This window comes from Fusarium vanettenii, assembly GCF_000151355.1.
Source record: "Fusarium vanettenii 77-13-4 chromosome 1 genomic scaffold NECHAsca_1_chr1_3_0, whole genome shotgun sequence".
NCBI lineage: Eukaryota > Fungi > Ascomycota > Sordariomycetes > Hypocreales > Nectriaceae > Fusarium > Fusarium vanettenii.
This window is the reverse complement of record NW_003315881.1, coordinates 4,837,751-4,851,523: the sequence shown is the minus strand read 5'-3', so window position 1 is coordinate 4,851,523 and position 13,773 is coordinate 4,837,751. Positions and strand designations below refer to the sequence as shown.

Sequence of the window (13,773 nt, the reverse complement as noted above, 5' to 3'; positions counted from 1 at the left end):
CGAACAGCCGAAATTAGCAGCAAATCATCATCAAAGTCCCTTTCAAGCCCCATTCCTTGGCCCCCAATGGCCCCCATTAGTTCGGACTCAGACATGGCCCCGAGGGACCATGATTGGTCTGCTCGGACTAATCCCTGCCTGTCCCACTTTCGGCGTTTGTCTTCAAACTCTCCTTGGTATTGAATTGTCATAAGTACGTTTGGTCATCGCATCGTGACTTCCATCTTCGCTGAGACCGATGCTTATTGTATCCAGCCTTACCAGCCCTACAGCCCTACAGCCTTATCTGTCTCGCGTAGAGAGTTTGTTTATGGAAGCTGACATACGCACTTCGTGACCGGGCCTTGGATCCTCTGTTAGATTTGCGACGTCTCGCACCGTCATGGCCAGAAAGGGTAGTCCTAAAGTCAGAACGGGATGCATTACCTGCAAGTGAGTTTGGTGTGCGCCTATGAGGGAGAATGTGTGACAGACATCCCCGAATCTGACAAATGATAAATAGAGCCCGCAAAGTCAAGTGCGATGAGGCCAAGCCCGAATGCAATCGATGTGTGTCAACGGGCCGCAAGTGTGATGGCTATCTACCACAGAAACAAGACAAGCAGCGGCTATGGCCGAAGAACCAACAGCTCTTGGCAAACCCTACTCGCACATTCCCTGGAATTGAGACCCGAAACGAAGGTAGAGCGTTGCAATACTTCTGCGACGTTGCTGGGCCGTTCTTATCGGGACCCGCGGACCGATACTTTTGGACGCATCTAGTCATGCAGTTCGCCAACTTTGAACCTGCAGTACGCCACTCGATTGTCGCCATTAGCTCCCTTTACGAGAACCTCCCGTCTGGCTTGCCTCAAGGTACCGGGGCCCAGGATCAGCGGTTAATACTCACCCACTACAACGCCGCCATCCGAGAGCTGAAGACGATGACTGCCCCAGAGAAGCAACCATTGGTTCTCCTTGTCTGCATCCTCTTTATCTGCATCGAATTCTTGCAATCTAATGACGAAGCGGCCCTCAAACACTGCAAGCATGGCATCACCATGCTCGCGCAGTGTGGCGCTGGATACGAGTGGACACGACAATTCCTCGAACCCATTTTTCGACGACTGAGTCTGTTCCCTTTCTTCTTTGGCAGGGAGCACTCTCATTACCCGAGTCTCCGTGCCCTATCTGGTTCCGTGCCGGAAACCTTTCAGTCATTTACTGACGCGCAATCTATGATGGACGAACTCTTTACTCGGTCGGTTCGTATTATGCGCCTAGGCGACGACTACCGAGTCGGACAATTAAGACATCAGCCATTCCCCGATAGCTTGTATGACGAAGGGATGGCCGTGAACTCCCTTCTAGATACTTGGGACACTCTTTTTACCACGCTTCTATCGACTGATTCACCGTGTAACACTGCAATCGCTGAGCGACCGAGTGTAATAGCGCAACAGTCCTTGCTCATTCGGTTCGACGTGTGCCGAATCATGGCTGATATGGCTGTGGAAAGGGAGGAGGGACCCTACGACCGTCATTTAGAGAGATTCAAGAGCCTCGCTGAGCGCCTCGAGAGTCTAGCCTCGAGTGTACCGTTACTAGCCAAAGGTGGAGATGCCCGCTCTGTAAAGTTCACGTTCGACATGGGATTCATGCCCGTCATGAGTTTCTGCACCCTCAAGTGTCGAGATCTCAAGACCCGGCTGCGATTCTGGCGGCTCATGCCGACCCTCGCCCGTGCACGCGAGAGTCTATGGAACTTGAACCTGATGACAGGGTTGGTCAGACGTGTGATCGAGATAGAGCACAAGGTCCAGCTTGACGACGACGGCCAGCACACAGTTCCTCCCTCTTCAGAACCACCAACCGAGCGTATGAGGATACGACACTTGTGGGCGGATTCAATGCCGACATGTCGAGTTATACACGGACAGACTATTGTCGGCAGGGTCGCCGGATTCTTGCTATCGGACGAAGATGGTAATATACACAGTCGGACGGAATTCTTTGACGATATGGATTACAATAATGGTTGAGTGACCAGGCCGACTTCAAACACAACACACATTCCAGAACAGAGAGCAGCGATTACTTTCATCGGCGGTACTCAATATTGCATCATAGCAGGACAATGGCAGCGATTTCTTCAAGATAACTCTTTTTTTTTTTTACCACGGCATCTATAAAACCTTGGTGATTGTGCGACAACTTAGCATAAGAATCGGTGTGAATACAATGTGGGTATTGACGACTTATGGAAGAGTCCCCCTAGGGTCGTGAAAAACACGGGAATTAATCCCACCAATTTGGTGTAGTTTTGGCTGGGAGCGATTCCTGTGTTTTTTGCAACCCGGGGGTCCCCTTGACGTTCTGGGCCTGGGCCGTAAATAGTATTGGGCCAGCCCCATCGTGCCCATTGTCATATCATGATCGGTTAACAAACGAGGGAAGTGGTCGGCTCGGAGAATTTAGTTTAGCCCCAGTTGAGCGTCAGTGCTGTCATTGGATATGCAATTAACCCAGTTCGACGTCATGTCACGTCAAGGTGCACAAGACCGCAACTCCTCTTGCTTTCACACCGTACATCGCATCAGCTGAACCATGGCGTCTCAATCCGCCGAGGACATCCTGTCCTTGATATCTTCATCTATTCATTCGCACTACGAGTCCATCAAGACTCTCAACTACGAGGTTAACGCCCCTTCGATACCCTTGACCGACCATGAGCTCACACGGACAGATCCACTCCAACCCGGAGCTCGCCTATCACGAGCATCGAGCTCACTCAACCTTCACCTCGCTCCTCACCTCTCCCCCGTTTGCTGACTTGGGAATTACTGTTACCCCTCATGCGTACGGTGTAGAAACCTCCTTCTCTGCCGACTTTGGCTCCGGTGGCCGCCTCGTTGTATTCAACGCCGAGTATGATGCCCTCCCTGGAATAGGCCATGCTTGTGGGCATAACCTCATCGCCTCCTCGGCTCTTACTGCTTTAATTGGTACTGTCCATGCCCTCAAAGCCTCCGGAAAGCCAGGAAGGGTGCGTCTTCTGGGAACCCCTGCAGAAGAAGGAGGCGGCGGAAAGATCCCGCTCATCGAGGCTGGAGCATACAATGATGCGGCCGCATGCCTGATGACGCACCCTGGGCCCCAGTACCTTCTTAGTGGGAACGTAACAGGAGTCGCTGCAGCAAAGATGCTGGCGAATGTGAAGTGGCGAGTGAGCTTTCATGGAAAGACAGCACATGCATCAATGGAGCCGTGGAATGGCGTCAATGCTCTCGACGCCGTGTGCCTCTCCTATAATGCCGTTTCTATGCTTCGCCAACAGATCCGGCCATACGAGAGAATTCATGGAGTCTTTAACGAGGCAGGAGATCGGCCAAGTGTCATCCCCGGCACCACAAGCGTTTCATACTACGGTACATAGGTCCTCTCGGAGCCCCGATTGAGATATTGCTGACTCTTGGCAGTCCGCAGTGATACCCTCGCTGCGACAGAGCGGCTTTGGGCACGCGTGAAAGCCTGCTTTGATGGTGCTGCGTTGGCAACAGGCTGCAGCGTTTCATACGAGCCCATCAACACGTACGCCGACCTTCGATCTTCGATTCCACTGTGCAAAGCCTTCATTGAGACCGTGGATACAGCAGCCGCTGGCAATACACCCTGGCTCGATTCTGGCGATAAACAAGATGAAACCATTTCTCTCTTTGAACCGTCAGACTTTATTGGTGGTTCCACCGACATGGGTAATGTCACCTACGTCTGCCCAGGTATCCACGTCGCCTTTGGCATTGACACAGCCCATGGTCAAGGAAACCATACGAGCGGTTTCGCGGACGCGGCAGCACTGGAAAAGTCTTTTACTAGAGCTGTGGAATGGGGGCAAGGTATGGCTATTGTGGGATGGCGTGTACTTGATGAGGACGCGTTTGCCGAAGAGGTGAGAAGGGAGTGGGAAGAGGACATGAAGAGGGCTAGCCAGTGAGCTACGAGCAGCTACAAAGCGCATATATCTCAGCTCAATCATCATAATCATGAATGCTCCCCGATGGGTGATGACTATTCCTTGATCGCGACTCTGATTACAGTACCCACGGTGAAGGTGCTGATCTAAGGTCTGGGCAGCTTCTGTTTCTCATCCAGGTTCTCGCCCATACTCCATAAGTAACAGTTCTCGGTACCTCTGAAGGCTTGCCCCCATAACATTTATAAACCGCCATTGGGTGTTACTTTTGAAGAAGTGCGCCCAAATATTGAGTACAGCCAGGCTCAAGCCCCGTGGATCCAACTGTACATCAACCTCCTCCTCTTCAAAGTCCACAACTGAAAAGGCCTCTTCGACGATGCATCGCACCCAGTGAAGCATCCGATCTTCGCTTGCTGGAGATATATGTTAGCTATTCCCTCATAGAGTCACACCACATCTAGTAACACATACCATTTAGGGAGACAGTATTCACCGAACGCTGCAAAGATGCCAACCACTTGCTCAGTAGAACAGCGCACTCTAGAGCTGACAGAGAATGACGAACGCTCCAGAAAAAGGCTTGGCTCCGAGCTACACGATCAACTCCGAGTCTCACGGGGATGCTCAGCGCATGTGCGGCATACAACAGAGCCGATATGACACCATCGCTCCTCTCCACGTTGGGGCACTTCATCAGAGCCTGGGCGATTTGCTCGGGATCTCGGGTTTCAAGTAGACGATGAGGACCTATGTTAAGATAGATGCGGACATAAGCAAGACCTAACAGGGAGCTAGAAGTGAATGGGATAGGTCCGTTTTCGTTGTTTGGGTCAAGGCTGGATTCGGGGGCTTGCTGCCAGCTAGTGGTCCAGGAGCGAAGGGCACGACTAACGATGCGGCATGTGTTAGTGACTGGCTAACTGGCGCATGTGAGATTCTCTTAGATAAGGGGTATGAAGTAAAATCTAGGGAATTTCCGGTCGGAGTACGGAAACCTACTCTAGCTTGTCCACTTCGTCAGGCGGAAGAGACGCAGACTGATCCATGATTGGCAATGATAAGTCACGGACAACGTATATCCTCTGTAACAATCCGTGGAGTAATATGTAGTTTCCGATCGGCGTAGGGGTGGGATTAAGTTCGCATTCGCTATTACGAAGTAGAAGCGAGAGTGTTTCCTGGAATGAAAGCTGCTGCTTCTTGACCTCGCTGTGAGCTGCCTGCCAAGCCGTCGCCGTGGGAGCCAACCATTCTTTGGTGTGACACGGTAGCCGCAAGTGTATCTCGTTGGTCCGAAGAGGTGGATATACGTTGTATGCAATGCTGTGAGTATGAGTGAAGGTGAAAGCAATATACTTTGATCTTCGGACAGATTCCTGATGTACCCATGCCAGCCATCTTGCTTGTAGAGAAACATGATCTGAATCGTTGTTCACATGTTGCTTCTCCTCCTCCTCTTCTAACCCGAGATCCCGAAGAACCTGAATCAGTAAACCTTGGAGGGAGAATGCCTCTTGAATGAGGGCTTGCTTCATTTCCCAGGTCGCATATCCCATAATGTTAATTAGGGCGCGGACGGTATCGATGGGCTCCCATGTGCCACATATAAACCGTTCGTGTTCCGAATTACCATCTGGCCGCTTTCTCGGGATCCGTCCTTGCATGCACAAGAGACTGGCTGTCTTGGGGCCGAACTGGTGAGCTTCCTGCAGAAGTCGCTCAAAGGTTATGGCTTTGGCTGCATGGAATAGGCGTTCTGCGATCCGATGCTCAAAACAATACTGCGCCCCAATTGTCGCAATGGACAAGACAAGTTCAAGCGGACTGTCTAGGACGGACCAGGTCTGCACATGCATAAAGACCATATGAGAATGGAAGCCATCAATGTAGCTGGTGATATATCGAGCTAAAGCGTGACGTGAAGGCAGTCGGAAGTCGGGATCCAAGACATCGCGGAAGTTGTCTAATGAGTGGCTCAAGCGAGCTCGTTGTTCATCTGTGACCCTGAGCACGGAAGGGGCCGCTTCATGAGCTCGGGAATCTATCACCGGCAAATCGCAAGTTAGCATCCGCTCTAATGCCTAACGAGGCTTGAGGCTAGAACTTACCTTGATCGAAATGTGTCTCCGGGGCTCTGTCACCTGCAGGCACTGAAGGTAACCAAGAGTTGAAGGGGGTACCAAGACGAGCTCCACGAGCGGGTGGGTTGCCTTTGGACGCCTCACCAGACGTCGTTTCATGTCCATCAGGGCCATGGAAGTAAGGACTCCATTCCGCTGGCAAACCTATGCCATCAAGAAACCCAGCGAATTCCCAGAACTGATCGAAGTTGTAATCCAGAGTCTGACCTGTCCGCAGTCAATCAGACTGTTCCAATGCGTCTGTGAGTTCAGTGACCTACATTGATCAAAAGTCTCCTGCGTAACCGTCAGGTCCTGCTGGGCATCAGGGTCCAGGTAGGCTTGTGGATCAGCCGGGAGCTGCTGTTGCTCTACCCATGACGAAGCATTATCCAATTCAAGCAACGAGTCAGTGGTTGTCGTTACCACATCCGGCGTCGGACTTGGTAGAGGGTTCTCGGCTTCACCGGTATGCAGCGAAATGCGTTGATGTCTCGTGAGCAGGTCTCGACGAGCAAACGCGGCCCCGCAAGTGCATACGAATGGCTTCTCTTTGGTATCTACAGTCTTTGCGTCAGACAACGATGACGTGTGAGGTGGATAGAGACTGACGAGTTCGGACGTGACGACCCAAGTGCTCAGAGCGTTTGAAGACCCTGGTGCAATGGGGGCAGATGTGAGGATCACCCCGACGTCGACGACGAGGTCGAATGGCGTCGCCCCCGTGGGTCGTCATGATGGAGATGTTGGAGGCGTTTGGTGGAAAAAGAGGCAAGAGTTGGAGAGCAGTAGTTGGAGGCTTTGTCAATGTTGGTTTGTTAGTGGGTACGCTAGGCCTTATCGACAAGGGGGGCGAAACATTGGGGCCATGTTGGGCGATTTGGGGCCATTACTAACTGCTCCAAAGATAACGAGTCATGAGATGGATTGGATTGGTAGTATACAAGTCACACAGATTACTTGAGAGGTGAGGGGACTGATCCGATCGTCGCCAAATTGTCTCTATCAGTCAAATCTCACAATGTCTTCAACAATTCTCAGGTTGCCAGGTGTGGCGTTCATTACGGGCGCCGGCGGGACTGGTAGGTTCCTCAATTTCAAGTCCATTGAAAGAGCCGCTTATCGTGGGTGTTTTATGTAGGAATTGGAGCTGCCGTAGCAAGAGCTTTTGCTCGGTCAGGATGCACGCGCTTTGCAATAACAGACCTCAACAAAGACACTCTTGCCCAGACTCGAGATCGCATTCTCAGCATAAACCCAGATGCACAAGTTCTCGCTGAACCCGGAGATATCTCGGACAAGTCACACGTCGAGTCGTTCATCACTCAGACTGTCAAAAGTTTTGAGCGACTAGACTATGCCGTCAACTGTGCCGGCATTCTCGGTTCGGCGGTGCGGTCGACAGACATGGACACAGCAGACTTCGACAAGATTACAAACGTGAATTATAGGGGAACTTGGTTGTCTTCTAGAGCAGCCTTAAGAGTCATGTTGCAGCAGAAACCATTACAAGAGCATCCTGAACAGAGGGGAGCAGTTGTCAGCATTGCTAGCCAGCTCGGCATTGTGGCACGTCCTGAAGCCGGTAAGTTCCTTCAAATTCGCCTCTGAGACCTATTGCTTATTGATTTAGCTGCATATTGCGCTTCCAAGGCGGCCATCATACACATGACCCGCTCGGATGCCATTGACTACTCCAAGGACAATATTCGCATCAACTGCGTGTGTCCTGGAGTTATCGAATCGCCCATGACTACAGGCACAAACGAAGTAGCAGAGAGGCTACGCCCGGCAATAGAAATTGCGCCGATGCGAAGAATGGGACGGCCAGATGAAGTTGCAAATGCTGTCATGTTTTTGTGTTCCAGTCAGGCGTCCTTCATACAAGGACATGCCTTGGTCGTTGATGGGGGATACACCATAAACTAGGTATCAGGATAAAAATTGTACACCAAGTCCTTATGACACCGGTTTGGCTGTGGTGCTTCTTAGGTGATCGACAAGTTATGATTTAATTACAAGTAGCTTGTGCACAGAGATATGGAGAGTAGTCGTGGGCAGTGATGCCAGTAAGATCAACAACAAAGAGTAGTCGGTCATGTTTAGTTCGTTAACATCAGTCAGTATCTATTCTTTTAACAGTCTATCCATATGTTTCCCTAGCTTGGCTCATGATTCGACAGCAAGAGCATTCTTACTTGCCACACTCGTTCCATTTACTTTGACCCAAGCGTCCATCTTCAAGGTCTCACCTCCGTTCACCTTTTCAGCTACTGAGCTTGGTACCCTCCAGTTGTATGCTCTCTCCCAAGCATTTCCCACCTGGAGAATTTTCTTCTCTTGCCACAGGCCGCCAACGATCTGCATTCCAACAGGAAGCTGCACTGTGGGGTCTTCAGTAGCCGGCGCGAATCCAACAGGAATCGACATGGCCGGATGGCCTGTGACATTGAAAACAGCCGTATTGGATGTAAGTCCTATACTAGGCTCAAAGCACTCTCGGGGTGTTCCCTTTGGATCCCCGTGCTTGGGAGCCACATATGGTGTGGTAGGCATGACTACCACGTCAAAGTCCTGAAAGAGTTTCTCGTAGTCGTCGCTTATCTTGCGACTCAAGTTCATAGTCTTGCCATACAGGCCTGGAAATTTCTCCGCAAGGTAAAGACCATTGATGACGGTATTTTTCGTCGAAGGAAATAGCTTGGCAAAGTTCTCGGAGGTCCAAGGAAGACGAGCATGTTCAAAGTCAGTGAGGTAAAGTCCCCTTCGTCCGTGTGCTTGGCCTATAATGTTCATGGCGCCGGCGATGCGTTGTTGGATGGTCCATATCGAAGGGCCTTCGAGATGTGAGGGGACCGACACTTCTTGGACAGTAGCACCAAGCTTTTCGAACTTTTCCACAGCCGAAATGACGACATCTCGTACACTTGACTGTACGATGGGCTGGTCGAAGCCCTCTCGAAGGATTCCAATCTTGACACCAGCGAGACTGGGTTCTGAACTCAAGGAGTCAGCAAAACCATGGGACCCATGTGCGCCAGCGCCTAGGGCTCGATCGTCGATTCCATCATAACCTGCCATGGCGTCAAGGAACATGGCAGCATCAAGAACAGACCGTGTCAAGGGTCCTGCGTGGTCATCAATCGCGTCTCCACTCGTAATTCCCGTCCACGGAACAAGGCCATGTGTGGGCTTTAGTCCGACGCCTATAAAGAAGTCAGTCAAGATGAGATCTCTTCACTCGCAGATTGAAAGAAGTTCGACTTACATCCACAAAGAGCTGAGGGAACTCGAATGCTTCCACCCTGGTCAGATCCAATCGCGCAGTCAACGCGACCTGATGACACCAGCGCTGCACCTCCTGATGTGCTTCCACCGGCCGAGTAACCTCGACTATGAGGGTTTTCGACGATACCTTGAGCACTTGTAAAAGAGGATGTCGAGTTGCAGAAATTCTCGCATACGCTGGTACCGACAATATCCGCTCCCTGATCCAACACCCTTGTGACAACGGTGGCATCTGTTTTGGGTGTCCACGCAGGGAAAGCGTCGCTTCCAAAGAATTGCGGTACACCCGCCACAGCAATGCAATCTTTTAGGCAGACCGTCTTGCCTTTGAGGTTGCCGGCGCCTTCAGATTTGCCTTGGATGAGAAACTTGTGCGCCCATTCGTTACCAAACTCCTGCTCCTCAGCAGTTGCTCGGTGCAGGTTTAGACGAGGATATACTTTCTCGTCTGGAACAGGCTGATAGTCTGGAAGAGCAGAGATATGCTCAGCACAGTCATGAACTGCGGCAAGGAGCAGGTCGAAGTCGCCTGACTCTTTGGCGTCGATGCCCACACCAAGCCGCTTCTGAAGAATCTTTTCGGCATCACCCTTCTTGACCGGATTATCCCTATAATTTGTCTGTTAGTTGTGAATGGCCAGAGATAAGATTGGGAAAGGGATCATACGACGAAATATCCTTGAAGAAGACAGACATGATGAATCACACCGTTCTCTATCTCGGGAGCCAAGATACCGTCGGACGAGTGGCGTCACTTTGAGATTCAGTTATCTTGTATACCAACAGAACTAAAACGTTCTTTCGCTCTCGGCTTTTCAAGGATGAGAGAAACTACAAGTCGTTATCAACTGCCTAGGTTGTTGTTCCGAAACGACCCCGAAGGCCTGGAGGTTGGGGTCGTTGTTAAGATGGGGCTTGGGGGATCAGTCATCATCCGCCTGATTGGATGGTTTTACCCCAAATTCCTATCCTCTCAATACGGAAAGATCGGCATCACGAAGGCACTCTCGGGTGGATACAGGACCGCCAAGATCCCAGGACGCGCCGGTTGAGCCGAGGTTGAAACTACGCGTCGCGTTTTCACAACATTGTCTCAGGATGTCAAGGGAGGCAGGTGCACCATAACAGTTTTATCATCGGTATGGTCTAGGGTAGGTTCGTCTAAAAACTTGGTCTGGGGGCTGTCTTGATGCATTGGACAGATAAGGTAAGAACTGGCCAATGGGAGACTGTCCCTTGTACGAGTTAATCGAGGCTTTCTTTTTTCCAATTTGTTTGTTTGATCTACTATTAGTCCTATCATGCAAACTCAACTACCATTCTCCCCTTAAAATCCCTTTTCTCATATCTCTCAACTATCTTGGGGGTATCTTCAAACGCGACCCGTGTGATTTGAGACCTGATTCCACTCCTCCCCACTGCCTCCATCATTCTAGCTGTGCTCTCAGCGCTTGCAACATAGCTCCCTTTGATCGTCAATTCTCGAAATACAAGGATGCTGGAATCGAATTGCCAACTGTCTGGAGGAAGGCCCAGAACCACCACGGTGCCGCCGATCCGAAGTAGTGAGAGTGTCCAAGCTGTGACCTTGATTGAGTCTGTGCACACAACTGCAGCTGCAACACCTTCCTTCTCTGTAAACTCAAAGATCTCTCCAGCGGCGTTAGGTTGACTTGAGTCAATAACGAGATCTGGTAATAAGTCTGACTTGGGCACGTCGGTTGCAAGAGTGCGGCCTGCTTCATGATTATCGATAGCAATGGTGTAGAAACCCATCGACTTGGCGAACTGGAGTCCCAAGTAGCCAAGGCCGCCGATTCCAATGATGGCGACGGTAGCGTTGGGTTCTAGGTCTTTCGTCGCCTTCTCGAGAGCACCCCAGACCGTTGCCTGAGATATCATCAGCTTATTGACCCAGGAAGTACAGAAGATGAAGACGTACACCTGCACACATCAATGGGGCTGCCTGATCAAATGAAACTTCATCTGGCAGCAATATGGTTGTGGCCGGGTCAGCCACCATGAATTCAGCCAGACAGCCATCATCCTTGAAACCCGCCATCTCACGCTTCTCACAGTATCGGGGGTCAAATCTATCATAGCGTTTCTTGGATAGTAGACAGCCCGTGCATTGAGTGCACGCCTTCTTGAAGTTGAGCACACCCACACGGTCGCCTACCTTCCAAGAGCCGCCGCACCTATGGCCCACTTGCACGATGATTCCAGCAGGCTCATGAGACGGAATTATGGGAAGCTTGGACTTGAATTGGCCGTGATAAACTTGGAGGTCGGAGTGACAGAAGCCTGCCGCATGGACCTCGACGAGGAGCTCATCGTCCTTGATCCGGGGTGTGTTCATGGTAACTAATGCGTATGGCTCATTGTACTAAATTGCCAATACCTGGTCAGTGAAACAACCACTTGTGATAGGCAAGCTGAGGCTGGACTAACGCTGTGGAGCTGGGCCGCTTTCATCTGCGAAGGTAAATCATTGAAAGACATCTTGGTATCAGACAGTGGTTTGAAGCTCTCAGATGCAAAGAATGAAGAGTTGATTGTCGTTCGCCTATAACTGCGGCTGAGATGTCACCCTACCCTGTATTTCAATTAACCCCGACGTCGGTGATAGGAATCTCTTCGCTTAGACAGTTACGCTGATCCCTGAAGCCGTCGACCCCATAATTTACCCCATCCGACTCCATTCGCAAAAGACCCCAACACCAACGATCAGGCGAGCCTTATCTCGATGTCTCCAACGCTTATCTTATCGTGATGGATCCATAGACCAGGTTTGTGCAGATAATTACCCTGCACTAAGGCCCCCTCTTCCCCGGAATTATCTTCATTAATGTTTCACTTGTCACGAACGCTTATTCGCCTGTGAGAATTAACTTGGACCTTTCACTTCATCAAATCTTTCAATATGGGCAAGAAGCGCGTTCTCATCAGCTATGGCGTTGACGTTGATGCTGTTGCCGGATGGCTGGGCTCGTATGGCGGCGAGGACTCGAGCAACGACATAAGCAGGGGTAAGTTATCCTCTTCCGGCCGGCTGTGGGACGCAACATTGACTCTCTTGGCACAGGCCTCTTCGCCGGCACTGTTGGTGTACGACGAGTACTCAAGTTCTTTGAGAAATACAACATCAAATCAACCTGGTTCATCCCGGGTCACAGTTTAGAGACCTTTCCCGAGGAGATGGCCCTTGTTCGTGACGCAGGCCATGAGATTGGCCTTCACGGGTACTCGCATGAGAACCCAACAGACATGAGCTTGGAGCAGCAGCGAGATGTTTTGGATAAGACATACAAGATGCTGACTGACTTCTGCGGCAAGCCTCCACGTGGCAGCGTCGCACCTTGGTGGGAGACTAGCATGGAAGGGGCGCAGCTACTCCTCGACTATGGCATCGAGTACGACCACAGCATGTCGCATCACGACTGTCAGGCGTACTATCTGCCCACAGGAGAATCCTGGACCAAGATCGACTACAAGAAGAAAGCGGCTGACTGGATGCATCCGCTCAAGAAGGGCATCGACACTGGCCTGGTAGAGATACCATCCAACTGGTATCTTGACGACCTGCCACCTATGATGTTTATCAAATCAGCGCCCAATAGCCACGGTTTTGTGAACGCTCGGGATGTTGAGGATATTTGGCGAGATCATTTCGACTATTTTTATCGGGAGTATGACGAGTTCATCTTTCCCATGACGATCCACCCGGATGTGTCAGGGCGACCACATGTGTTGCTGATGCATGAAAGGTAAGTCGACTGAACCTAATATCTGAGATTATGACTAATTGAATGGCTTGTAGGTTGATCGAGCACTTTATGAAGCATGAGGGTGTGGAGTTTGTTACCATGGCAGAGATTGCGGATGACTTCAAAGCGAAGAACAAACCTGCACCAGGGGCCATCATGCCAGCTGCCGCTGGATCTATTTTGAAGAATTAGATATTCAATAGTTCAATGTCATTAAAATATCTGTTAAACTCATTTTTATGAAGTCTAAAATGATTTCAACGGCCTTTTCCACCTGCATTGTAACAACTGACGGGTTGGCTATTACTGTAGCGAATGATATGTTTCGTATTGGATTGAATTACTGAGACAGAAGCCAGGTACTGACATAATGAACCAATCAAAGTAGCTGAAACAATTGAAAGTTTCCTTCTGTTCTGATTCGCTCTTGATAGTGCTTCCTAAATTTCCATCTAAGCCCTTTGATCCGGATATCCGTATCTCCATTGCCATGTCGAACCAGCTACAACCCCGTGCTACCACTCCAGGAGCTCAGCTCAACGCTCCATTCTCCGTCAAGGGTCATATCGCTATCATCCGAGGATAATATCACTATCAACGGGAGGATTTCTGGAACCAACATCGACGTATGGTAAGGCATCTT

The 13,773-nt window shown here is 50.6% G+C and overlaps 7 protein-coding genes across 7 annotated transcripts; 4 read left to right on the top strand and 3 right to left on the bottom strand.

Annotated features, from left to right (window-relative positions):
- Positions 1 to 382: 382 nt before the first annotated feature.
- On the top strand, positions 383 to 2,021 carry NECHADRAFT_75777 (uncharacterized protein; the record flags this gene model as incomplete). The annotated part of the gene is made up of 2 exons (XM_003054692.1): positions 383 to 432; positions 503 to 2,021. The coding sequence occupies 2 exons, from the start codon at positions 383 to 385 to the stop codon at positions 2,019 to 2,021; spliced, it is 1,569 nt and encodes a 522-aa protein (XP_003054738.1).
- A 686-nt stretch (positions 2,022 to 2,707) lies between these two features.
- NECHADRAFT_31741 (uncharacterized protein) lies at positions 2,708 to 3,973 on the top strand (the record flags this gene model as incomplete). The annotated part of the gene is made up of 2 exons (XM_003054691.1): positions 2,708 to 3,407; positions 3,459 to 3,973. 2 exons carry the CDS (start codon positions 2,708 to 2,710, stop codon positions 3,971 to 3,973), a joined length of 1,215 nt encoding a protein of 404 aa, XP_003054737.1.
- Positions 3,974 to 4,070: 97 nt separating this feature from the next.
- On the bottom strand, positions 4,071 to 6,811 carry NECHADRAFT_90580 (uncharacterized protein; the record flags this gene model as incomplete). The annotated part of the gene is made up of 8 exons (XM_003053990.1): positions 4,071 to 4,161; positions 4,203 to 4,368; positions 4,427 to 4,842; positions 4,955 to 5,996; positions 6,064 to 6,274; positions 6,304 to 6,435; positions 6,502 to 6,635; positions 6,688 to 6,811. The coding sequence occupies 8 exons, from the start codon at positions 6,809 to 6,811 to the stop codon at positions 4,071 to 4,073; spliced, it is 2,316 nt and encodes a 771-aa protein (XP_003054036.1).
- A 285-nt stretch (positions 6,812 to 7,096) lies between these two features.
- NECHADRAFT_90579 (uncharacterized protein) lies at positions 7,097 to 8,004 on the top strand (the record flags this gene model as incomplete). The annotated part of the gene is made up of 3 exons (XM_003054690.1): positions 7,097 to 7,157; positions 7,217 to 7,660; positions 7,709 to 8,004. 3 exons carry the CDS (start codon positions 7,097 to 7,099, stop codon positions 8,002 to 8,004), a joined length of 801 nt encoding a protein of 266 aa, XP_003054736.1.
- Positions 8,005 to 8,244: 240 nt separating this feature from the next.
- NECHADRAFT_30636 (uncharacterized protein) lies at positions 8,245 to 10,059 on the bottom strand (the record flags this gene model as incomplete). Its single annotated transcript, XM_003053989.1, has 3 exons — positions 8,245 to 9,281; positions 9,344 to 9,972; positions 10,031 to 10,059. 3 exons carry the CDS (start codon positions 10,057 to 10,059, stop codon positions 8,245 to 8,247), a joined length of 1,695 nt encoding a protein of 564 aa, XP_003054035.1.
- Positions 10,060 to 10,662: 603 nt separating this feature from the next.
- Positions 10,663 to 11,722, bottom strand: NECHADRAFT_75772 (uncharacterized protein; the record flags this gene model as incomplete). The annotated part of the gene is made up of 2 exons (XM_003053988.1): positions 10,663 to 11,253; positions 11,306 to 11,722. 2 exons carry the CDS (start codon positions 11,720 to 11,722, stop codon positions 10,663 to 10,665), a joined length of 1,008 nt encoding a protein of 335 aa, XP_003054034.1.
- Positions 11,723 to 12,286: 564 nt separating this feature from the next.
- On the top strand, positions 12,287 to 13,322 carry NECHADRAFT_122315 (carbohydrate esterase family 4; the record flags this gene model as incomplete). Its single annotated transcript, XM_003054689.1, has 3 exons — positions 12,287 to 12,392; positions 12,449 to 13,130; positions 13,184 to 13,322. 3 exons carry the CDS (start codon positions 12,287 to 12,289, stop codon positions 13,320 to 13,322), a joined length of 927 nt encoding a protein of 308 aa, XP_003054735.1.
- Between the last annotated feature and the right edge of the window lie 451 nt (positions 13,323 to 13,773).